At 51.3% G+C, this 10,593-nt stretch overlaps 1 protein-coding gene across 1 annotated transcript; it reads right to left on the reverse strand.

Moving 5' to 3' along the window:
* Positions 1-1,018: 1,018 nt before the first annotated feature.
* PAX1 (paired box 1) lies at positions 1,019-9,925 on the reverse strand. The gene is made up of 5 exons (XM_084775463.1): positions 9,630-9,925; positions 8,563-9,192; positions 7,014-7,156; positions 6,353-6,575; positions 1,019-1,879 (listed from the first exon to the last, which is right to left on the reverse strand). Exons 1-5 carry the CDS (start codon positions 9,892-9,894, stop codon positions 1,788-1,790), a joined length of 1,353 nt encoding a protein of 450 aa, XP_084631589.1. The 5' UTR covers positions 9,895-9,925; the 3' UTR covers positions 1,019-1,787.
* Positions 9,926-10,593: the final 668 nt, after the last annotated feature.

The following is a 10,593-nucleotide window of genomic DNA, read 5'->3' on the forward strand; positions in this document are numbered from 1 at the left end:
GCATAAATACATCTACTATGTACAGAAAGGGCTGCCATGCCTTAACCAGTCTAAATGAGCCACTCCTTCTGCAGGAATCAAGAAAGGATCCCTGAAACTCCCTGCAGAGATTGAGCAGGCTGTGCTTACCTAAGCATTTCAAGGCCAGCTGAAGTCACTAAGTCCCTGAGACTTTTTCACACTTCCCTCTCACTCTCGTTAAGAGCCACAGCAGCATCTGCTGACTTAGGGAAACCAACCAGGCTGTCTCAGCCTTCAAGTCCCAATCCTGACTCTTGGATGAAATGAAATGAGATATTTTCACTCATTTCGCAAAGCACAAACTCTGCCTTCATAATTTGCTGTGTGATCCAGAAAAAGTTAATCCCTAGCCCTCTACACTCCTATCTATAAAATGGAACTTTAAAACATGAGAAGTCTCTGTGTAAGGAAAGTGAGTACTGTTTTATGACCGATGCCTTCAACAGGTACTATTTTTAAAAAAAAAGCAGTGAAAATTATTTTCCACTGGCTCCAAGGATGAGAGCAAAGCAGACAGCTGCAGCAGCCAGTGCCACTTATGAGCAATAAACCAACTCAAAGGTCTCTTTTCTAAATTTCAGGAAGCCAAGCACTGAGAGGAAAAACCAAAACAATGAACCAGAAACTCCTTTGTCCTTAAAAAGTACTTGATTATTTGGTAACTTGAGATAATTTTCTTTAGCTTTGTAAATGCTGGGGAGCCTTGCATTGTCGTTTTTTGCCCTTTAAAAATTCACTTTGTTTTAGGATGCCTTCTGCAACTGGCTCTCCCCCTCTGGTCTCCGAAGCTGAGCTGGCATTTCCTGAACTCTTGTCAAGCGGGTCCTTATGGGGAAAGGGAGCCACCGACAAATCTCCTATGCAGGTCACTTTCTTTTTCAGGGTTGGCCCCAGCTGAGCAGTGAGCAGTCAAGAAAAAAACCTCTGGTAGTGTGCATCCTGGGAGGGGAGATGGAGTTGGTTCAAGCTAAGCACAAAACACTGCAGAGCACACAGATTCTCTCCCTCACCAAGCGAGTTTCAAACTTTCCTTTATTCAAAGGCAGCCACTTTTAACAGGTGATGTCAGAGTCTCACCAGTGATATGTTTGTGACTACAAAAACATTATACTCGGAGTCCCGCCACCAGTGCTCCTGAACTGGAAATCAGTTAATAGCCCCCGCACCTAGCTACAAAAGACGCCTCCTGAGTTGCTGGTTTTTTTACTGACCCCTAATCCTTGTAAACCAGAAGCCAGAATGATCCTCGCCACCCTAAATCAGTTTCTTCTTCAAAATTAACTGGGACTGAGGGTGCTGGGGGGGGGAGGGTTGGGTCCTTGGAGAATGCACTGGAGATATCGCATCAGGGAAGCGGTAAAGATGGGATCTTCGATGGTGAGAAAAGTGAAAAGGAGGAAGGGGCGAGTGTAGAAAGAGAAAGGGGGAAATAGAGAGAAGAGAGGAGTGAGGAGAAGAGAAAGGGGAAGAGAGAGGATGGATATAGATGGGGGAAAGACAAAAAAAGTTAAGTGTAGGTTGTGGCTGTGAGAGTCTCTTTCCGAGCTAGGATGGTTAGGAGAACGGCAACCATCTAAAGCCAAGGTTCAGAAAGACCTAAAAGACCGCGGGGAATCAATGAAGAAGCGCGGGACTGACAAGGCCAAGGCAGCGCCCGCCCGGCTCCGTGTGTCCAGGGTGCTGCTGGCAAGGTAGCCCCATGAGCTGAGCCTCACGCAGCCCCGGGCTCCTCTGCGCTAGCTGGTGGCTCTGCGAAAGGACAGCCCCTAGGAGGTCGAGGCCGGGATGGGCAGTCCGTGTAAGCTACCGAGTGCGTCCGTGGCCTTGCCGCCCGGGCTGGGCGGCTTCCTGTCGGCCCCTGAGGAAGAAGCACAGGAGCATCGTGTCACCGACCAGGATGCCAGCACGTCGCGTAGCTCACCCTTCCAAGTCCCTTTCAGGGAGGCATTCTCTCAAAGCGGGCTAAGTAAGCAGATCTTCTCACCAGGCCACTTTGCCCGGCATTTACTCCTGATGATGACCACAAGGGCAAAACTTACCCTCTGCCCCGTGTGCTAAGTAAGGGTGGCCTGGAGTCTTCAAGTCCTAAAGAGACTTCTGTATTAACCTGGTGCTGACGCCCACCCACCAAAACACTCTAGAGCATCCTGCGTCAACCCCTCTTCCCCAGCACAATGAGCAGCTGGTTCTTGGGGCAGCTCAGGGTGGCTGGAGGTGGGCAGGGTGCGGGGAAACGCGCCAGCAAACATTCTTGGGGACCTCAGACGCGAGCCAAGGTAACGCTTTAGGTAAGCAGTGGAACACTGGCCCAGCACATGCTGGAGTCTGTGCGCCTCGGGATTAGGTGGCAGTGCTAGCTTGCCAGATCAGGTGGTATTCTCCGAATTGCTCTATTATTTGGGGTTTGGGGAAGGGGTCCAAGTCTTGCTACTGGAAGCCAGAAAGTGACACCAGATTGTGCAACCCCAGGTTTCCTTTGCCCCAAGAACCCGCCCCGTTGTGCAGCCTTTCCTGCACCAGGAGGCAAAAACAGTTATCTCTAACGGGGGAGGAGGGGGGGAGAGATGGGTTCGATTTTCCTTCCCTCCTCCCGCAACAAGACCTCTTCTAAAGTCTCAATGCCAGGCCAGTGAGAGGGTATTCTGACTTGACAGCTGTCCTCCTTGCCCCAGGCATAACATGCTGTGCCTGTTCTATCTCAAAGCATGCACGTACATGCACACACACACACACACACACACACACACACACACACACGAGAGAGAGAGAGAGAGAGAGAGAGAGAGAGAGAGAGAGAGGGAGAGAGAGAGAGAGAGAGAGAGAGAGAGAGAGAGAGAGAGAGAGAGAGAGATTGAAGCGACCCAGGACAAAGTACCCAAGTGCCTCCACACCTCTCTTTACTAAGCATGGTTTTGACTACACAACCAAATGCCCGGACCTTTTTCCACCCTGCCCGCACTCTTAAAAAGTGAAGGCCCGTCTTTAAAAACATCCGAGGAACATCCGAGGTGAAGGTTTCTCAGGCAAGAGTGAGTTAACTCAGAGACCAGTGGAGAAAAATAAACATCCAGGAGCCAGGAGACGGATTCCACTCCACTTTGGGGGAGCCAGGATTCTCCTGTTTCATCTCTGTCTCAGCACCCCCCTTCTTTGTCTTCTGTTGCACCCTAGGAATGTGGGTGGGCACCATTCTGGGAACCTCTACCCAGGGGTCATTTGACATAGTTAGTCTAATCTCTGGGAACAGGATTAGGGTGGACATCTTAAAAATACTGGAATTGCAAGGGCACAGCACGGTGCAACAGAGAATCGGAAGGAATAGGCTATCGCGTTAGTTGCCCATGACAGGACTCTTTTTTTGTATCCTCCAAGCACCAACTCTGTATCAGCAACAACCAGAATAAAATTACAAATTCTGTTTAATAGATATAAACAGCAAGTTTTCTTTATGACAGTTTTCTTACTGGAAGCCAGGAAGGTCTGTTTGTTTGCTTGCTTGTTTGCTTGCTTGCTTGCTTGCTTGCTTCTTCTAATCTCTCCACCCTTGGGAGCAATTTTCGAACCTTAAAGGTTTGCTGTTTTCACACTGTGAATGCCCATTGCCTTGGGAAGAGGTCAATTGGGTCTGTCACCTTGGGGAGGAAAGTCCTGACACAAAGACCCTTGGGTGGATATGGGTGTTCTTAAAATCTCGCCCCTCCTTGTGAAGAGAATAAAACTTTCTTATTCTTCTCTCAGTTGCCAAGAATTAAAGTTCCCTTTCTGGAAACGGGAAGCACCAACTGGATCCTGCTTTCTCACCTCCCCGGGAGGGAGCCTGGAGTCACTGCCTGCTGAAATTCAATGAGGCTCCAGGCTGAAGAACCAGTAAGATGCCCATTCACAGCCAATTGGAGGAACGCTCCAGTGTGTGTTGTATTCTGTATATACACTAGGTCATCAAAATAATTTTATTTTTACTGAGTATACTTATATTCATATTCACATGAATTCATACTGTCCCCACAAAGACAAATTTATATCAAAAGTTAATTAAATATTAATTCTACTCTTATAAATTAGGCAAAAAGTAATGACAGTAAACTCACTCATGGAGTAGCTTTCTTTGAAGACATTAATCGTTTAAGAAATTGCTGAATAAATGATGCTGGGTTAGGGCTCAATCTTTGAAGTCTGCTTTTCAGCCCAGGAGAGTGTAAATTCATACCCTGAGGGAGTACATAATTCTCATGCCTCCAAACAGGTGCTAACTGAACAGTTCTTCTTACCATCCTTAAACACAAATGCTTGCCTGCTGGTCTGAGAAGCCATTCATCAAGGTGGCTGGGAATAATTTCTTCAACCAGTTCTTTTTAAAGAATTGTGCGGGTCAGGACATTAACTTGCTGATTTAGAAACGAGCACAGCTAATTTGGTTGTAGGTTTTGGGGTTTTTGTTCTTGTTTGTTTGTTTGTTTGTTTGTTTTGGAGACAGGGTCTCTCTGTGTAGTCTTGGCTGTCCCAGACTCGCTTTGTAGACCAGGCTGGCCTCGAACTCACAGAGATCCATCCACCTGCCTCTGCCTCCCAAGTGCTGGGATTACAGGGGTGCACCACCATGCCCCGCCTCTTGGTTGTAGGTTTTGAAAAGCGACATTTTCCTGTAGGAAGCAACTATGATGACTGCCAGTGAGATTTCTAAATAGAAAGTTGATCAGATACAAAGCCAAATACAGATCCCTCTCCAGAGTGCATGTGAGGTCACCTTGGGATCTTAGGCACACTGCAGCACCTGTTTCTAATGTGGGGCTGGAAGCACCCACTGGCCCAAGTGGCTCTTCTGAAACATGGACTACTCCCACTGGAATCAATGAACTCTTTATGTTCCTCTGTCTTCCTTTTCCTTGGGACCAGGATTTCTTCTCCAGGAGAAATCACTTAAATTCTTGTCTATATTTTTGAATTCAAATAAGCCTGCTCCTTACACAGTGTGGCGAATCTCTTTCAAAGGTCCTCGTCAACAGTCCTGAGTTTCGGTGTGAGGTGGAGGGACTGACTGAGATCTTCACCTGTCCGTGTATGTAGGGCTATTGGGAGCTCTTTTCAGTCTCAGTTTTCATAATTCTTTCATGGATTTTTCTCCAAATGAGCAAGCAGTATTATCCTGTTATTTAAACTAAATTAAAATAAATTTTCTGACTTGGTCAGTCTTCTGTGCGTGGATTTCTGAATATTTTGACAAATGAATGTTATTTTAATATCCAGGGGTGTGAGTGTTCTTTTTAAAAAAAAAAACTTTTTTAAAAATTTAAAAGTTCACTTATGTGGGTGGTACCCTAGTGCTCCCTTTGCCCATATTCTGTCACACTGCATCACTAAAACTGCTTCTAAATATCTCTTTTTGCCTGGGAACCAGTCTCATCTGCCTGGCCATGGCCACAAACCTCTCTAACATGGGTAGCTGTGAGACAGAGAAGCTGAGCACTAACTCCCTGATGGGAGGGGCAGTGAAGTTTAAGTTTTATGGTGATCAAAACCTACATATAAACAGGTCCAAAACTGGCAGAGTCAAGATTAGGTGAATTGTTTCCCAAGTTAAGGGAAAAACAAGAACTTCATGAACAGTGCGATTTAATCCATGCTGACCCCATAGGTGAAATACCCTGGCTAGCTTTTTAGGAAGCAGATTTAGAGGGGTGGGGAGACAGAGGGGGGTGAAGTTTAGAGGGGAGCGATGAGTCTCTGTGCCCTGGGAAAGAAAGAACCTAAATGCTTTCCCCACCAAATGCTGAAGAAAAAGAATCCAGGGCTAAGGGTTAAAGGGCATCAGGAAGAAACAGCGGAGTGGGGGTGGGGGGCAAGGACCCATAGAAGTCAGGAGTGCCATGGGCTGGTCCAACCCCACCTGTAGGGTACACAAATGTGGGCCTGGACCGTTTTGCAGTCTATACAGCATTTTTGCGGTCTACACAAATGTGGGCGTTTTAGACCGTTCCTGGCATGGAGAAGCCTGAAGCCAGAGACACCAAAGACGCAAGAACTCTGATCAGACCTAAAGTCTAGATTACCAGCCTGACCTCTTCTTTCTCTCTCAATTGGGTTTTAGGAAGTCCTTCAGCCTCACTGTGTCCTTTCTTAGGGACACCTGCTGGAGATGAATCTGTCCCAGTCTCTCTTCCCTTTCCCTCCCCTCCCCCCTCCTCTCCTCTCCGCTTCTCCCCCAACTCTTTCCCACCCCCTCACTCATTCCCTCCCTCCTTCGCCCCTCCACCCGCCTTCTGTCGCCCAAGCTCCTCTCCCCCACTTTCTAACCCCTCCAGTATCTTCGCACCTCCCAGATGGTGCCCCTCACCTTCTCGGCTGGGGTGTTTGAAGGTCATCGCTGCTGCAAGCTCCCCGCCGTGAACCGCCACACCAGCTCCGTGAGGCGCCAGCGGGGGTGCCTGGGCGGGTGGCCAGGGCGGGCCGGGAGACAGGTAGCCCGCTGCTGGAGCACTGTACACACTGTGCTGGTTGGAAGCCGGGTAGGCACAGGCGGGGAGGAAGCCGCCCACTGCGGAGAGGCTGGAAGCCGACTGCCGAAAGAGACAGAGTCAGAAAACCCGCAGGCTTCTCTAGCACAGGCCAAGCTGACACGGACTCTGCTGTCCGAGTCACTATTCTAGGACTCCTAAGCAGCCTGGTTTCTTTAAAAAAAAAAAAAAAATCCAAATATTTCAGTGTGCTAATAAAAAGTGAGGGAGTCTAAACACCTTTGGGGTTTAGAGATAAGGGGGCTTCTGGCTTTTTTTTTCCTCCAATCGAAAGGCAAGCCGGCCAGGCGGCAGCAAACTAAGACCTTGGAATTTGAGGAGAGCGGTAGGCCTCTGGAAGATGCTCTCTGCCTTGATTTTGCAAAACCTACCTAGGAGATGAGGCTGCTGTTTTCTCTATCTCCCTCACTCCAACTTTTCCTCCGCACCGACCGCCCCTCCGCCACCAAAGGTCACCTACTTGCCCAGCATTCTGCTTACCTGAGTGTATTTAATGTCTGCCTCTAAGGCAGGTTTCTCGAGTCCATTCACTGCTGGAGAGGTGGGGAAGGCCGCGCGGTTCACACCGGCCCAGTCTTCCATCTTGGGGGAGTAGGCAGCGCCTTCGCCACCGGCCAGGGCCCCTGCAGGAACGCAGATGGAGCGGAAGTCTGTGCACTCCACGTTTGCACACGAGCCAATGACCCAACTAGAATGCCTGGGCGCTACCAGATATCCCCCCACACACACACACACACACTCGGGGCTGCCACGAACTCCCAAGGCCTCTTTCTTTGGAGGTGAGAGTGGTGGCAGGGTCCCGCACTTCGGGGCAGGGAGGAAAGGAGCCTGCGCTTTATTTCCTGCAACCCTGGCCCCGCTTCCTACGAAACGACATAAGCATCGGAGAGACTCAAGCGGTGGAGGCCGGGTTGTCCACTGCTCAGAAGTGACAGCCAGAAGCTTTCAAGTTCAAGGCAACTTTACAAAAAAATTGTGTAAGCCTCTGGGTGTCTTTATTAGCATCTAGAGGGCTACAAGAACATTTTGGCCCTGACAGCCTCTAGGGACAATTCTCGGTCTCCTCAAAGAGGCAACAATCCCGAGACTTTATCAGGATGTCTCAAGCACACAGTGGCTCCCAGATCAGGTGTGTGCGCCCTGCCGAGGGAAACTTTCAAACGTAGGCACAGACCTGGAGGTCACCTCCCGACCCCCTGCTCTCCGCTGCTCCACGCAGAGTTTTGCTATTCTGGTGTAGAGCCACTCAAATGAATAGGTTACAGGGCCTCAGAGATCGGAACCGAGCAGTCCACTTCCTATGCTGCTTACTGTCTCCCTGTGTCGGCCTGCTGCTTTACTGTCACTCACACACACACACACACACACACACACACGTCTGCTGGGGTGAGGAAGGAAACACTAGCTGCTAGGGAAAGGGAATGGTGCTTCTAGAAAACACTCACATATATCGCCCTAGGCAGAGCACCAAATTTGCCCGAAACCTCCCGCCCTCTCCATGCAACCGAAATTACCAGTGTTGGTTGGATTTTAATGACAATCAAAGCGTAAGTACTGGTGACTATCCCTGAAGAAAATGGGGCTCCATTACCTCTATTCTAACAGAGAGAGAGAAGGGGGGAGGGAGGGAGGGAGGAGGGAGAGAACTTCTGGGCCTGCATAAGCTCTTGACGGAACCTGAAAGAAGGGTCGCACCGAATGGCCTGAGCGGTTTGTTTGGCTTAGATTTGGCGATAGGCATTTGCATTCTTTTTGCAAGAATGAAAAAGTGCAATTTCAGGCCTCCGATTTTGTGGTCTGGGTCTGCTCTTCTATTTGAGAAATATTTTCCATATTTGTCATAAAAAGTTCAAGATGTCCGAAGACTCCCACAGAAGGTTCTGGACCCCCAGCCTGCGTGACCAGCCCTGAACTATTTTCTGAGCCAAAAATCAGTCCTAGGAGGAAAAGGGCATGCAACCCCCTCGCTCATCTTCCCACCCCCAACTCTGCCCTTCTGTGGAGAATTACAGAAGACATCACGACTGACCTGTTTGCTCCATAAACGTCCGGATGCCCAAGATGTTGCTGACTGAGTGTGCGGAGGGCCATGAACGAGGGATACTGACGTGACCCGCTGAGCCGGGGACCCCGGGATGGCTGCCCATCTTGGTGCCCGTGGGCGACACTGGGCTGGGGTAGGGGTACTGGTAGATATGATTGTAAGGCAGCGCAGGCTGCGGAGGCGGCTGCTTACTTGCTTCATAGGGCCCTGGCTGCGCCAGACTGCCGATCTTGTTTCTCAGGATGCGACTGATGGAGCTCACAGAGGGCACGTTGTACTTGTCACAGACGCCGTCAGCCAGTAGCCGGTCACGGATCTCCCAGGCAAAGATGCCAGGGTCGCCCTGCTTGTAGTCCCGGATGTGTTTCACTACATTGGGAGTGGTGACTCGGGGTTTGCTGCCCCCAATGGCCCCGGGCAGGATGGAGCCGGTCTCGTTGTAGCGCGCCAGGATCTTGCTCACGCAGCCGTGGGAGACCCGCAGTTGCCTACTGATGTCACAGGGTCGGATACCCAGCTGTGCTAGCTCCACGATGCGTAGGCGAATAGCGTTGGGCAGAGGACGGCCATTGACGAACACACCACCAAGCTGGTTCACTTCACCGTACGTCTGCTCTACGGACGCGCCGGATAGGAGTGAGCAGGCGAGGAAGGAAACACCAGAGGTTTAGCCGAGTGTATCCTGATATCCTGAGGGACTGCACTGCACCCTAGCTCGACACTAAGGTAACCCGCAGGTCTACCCCCGCGCCTGACAGCTCAGATCCTGAGAACAGAACGGCGGACGGCGGACGTGCTAGCAAAAGTCAGAGCTAGAGGCAGGCATTGCGCGCCTCAGCCCTCGGTGCTCTTACGGCACTTTGGTCGCGCCCTCCTCCCTGAACTTAAGGGACTGCCCCTCAGTGACTGAGAACAGTAGTGAACGCGATTCCTGAGAGCAGAGCATGGAACTATGTTGCCCAGGCCAAGTGGATCAGCGAGTATATAGGGAGGAAGAGAGTCTCAACCCCGCTCCGCACCCTCCCGCCCCCGGCCTGAGGTTCGCCCCTTACCCATCGCGCGCGGGCCAGCCAGCTGCCTGGCGCCGGAGCGGCGGGGACTGGGCCCGGCGCAGTCCGGGAGAGCTCGGGCGCCGCCACCGCCGGAGAGGCATAGAGGGAGGGCGCGTGCGAGCCGAGGGCCGCGGCGGCTGGAGACGCGCAGTGAGCAGCTGCCCAGCGCGCCGCCAGCCCCAGGGCCCACCGCTGCAGCCGCCGCCGCCGCCCGCTCCCAGGACACTCTCCAGGCCCGCGACCCCAGGCCCAAGGTGAACTTCATCCGATTGGGAGAAATTCGTCTGACCGGGAAGCTGTGGGGTGCGAGAATCAATTTGACGTGTCCCCCCACGTCAATCTCTACAGTCACGCTGGAGACTCACGAATTGGCAGCTCATTGGTTCCCGTCACCGCGCCCCGGCGTCCCCCTCCCCGCCCAGAAACTCTACCCCTCCTCCTAGCTGCTGGCTTTCCCCTCCGCCTTTCTCCACCCCCTCCGGAACCCTCCCCCCTCCCCCCACCTACCCCCCCCCCCACCTACACACATACACACAGGGAACACAAACCATCCTAAACCTAGCTGAGCCAGATCCCAGGACCAAACTTTGTTGCCCTTTGTGTCCTCCCAATCCTACTTTAGGAATGGTACCGAAGTCATTTCAAATCGATCATACATTAGTTTTACAATCACCTCTACCGCCATTACTAAATAACCTTTGGAGGGCAGAAGTTGATCCTAGCAAGATATCTTAGCATGTGGCTGACTCCACTGCCTGCTGCCATGAAGAGAAGAGACAAGTCAGGAGGGTCCAACACTCAAGGAGCCACCGAGATGATGAGATGAGATGAGGAGGTCCAGCTTGCGTGGGTCACCAGGGAAGAATGGTCCACCGTGGCACACGGAGCTGGCTCTTCCTCATCACATCACATTTCTCATCTCTGTCCGTCCTGTTCTCAAGAAGTTCTAATAGCAAGAGCGCTT

This window comes from Acomys minous (assembly GCF_964271855.1).
Source record: "Acomys minous genome assembly, chromosome: 3".
Taxonomy (NCBI): domain Eukaryota; kingdom Metazoa; phylum Chordata; class Mammalia; order Rodentia; family Muridae; genus Acomys; species Acomys minous.

Bases quoted from the DNA above. Each gene is read 5' to 3' on its own strand.
- PAX1 (XM_084775463.1), bottom strand. From the start codon at position 9,894: ATGAAGTTCACCTTGGGCCTGGGGTCGCGGGCCTGGAGAGTGTCCTGG. The intron at 7,157-8,562 runs GTCAGTCGTGAT...GCGTTCCTGCAG, and splicing joins GACGTTTATGGAGCAAACAG to GGGCCCTGGCCGGTGGCGAA. The intron at 1,880-6,352 runs GTGAGGGGCACC...CTTCTTCCTCAG, and splicing joins CAAACACCCCAGCCGAGAAG to GGGCCGACAGGAAGCCGCCC.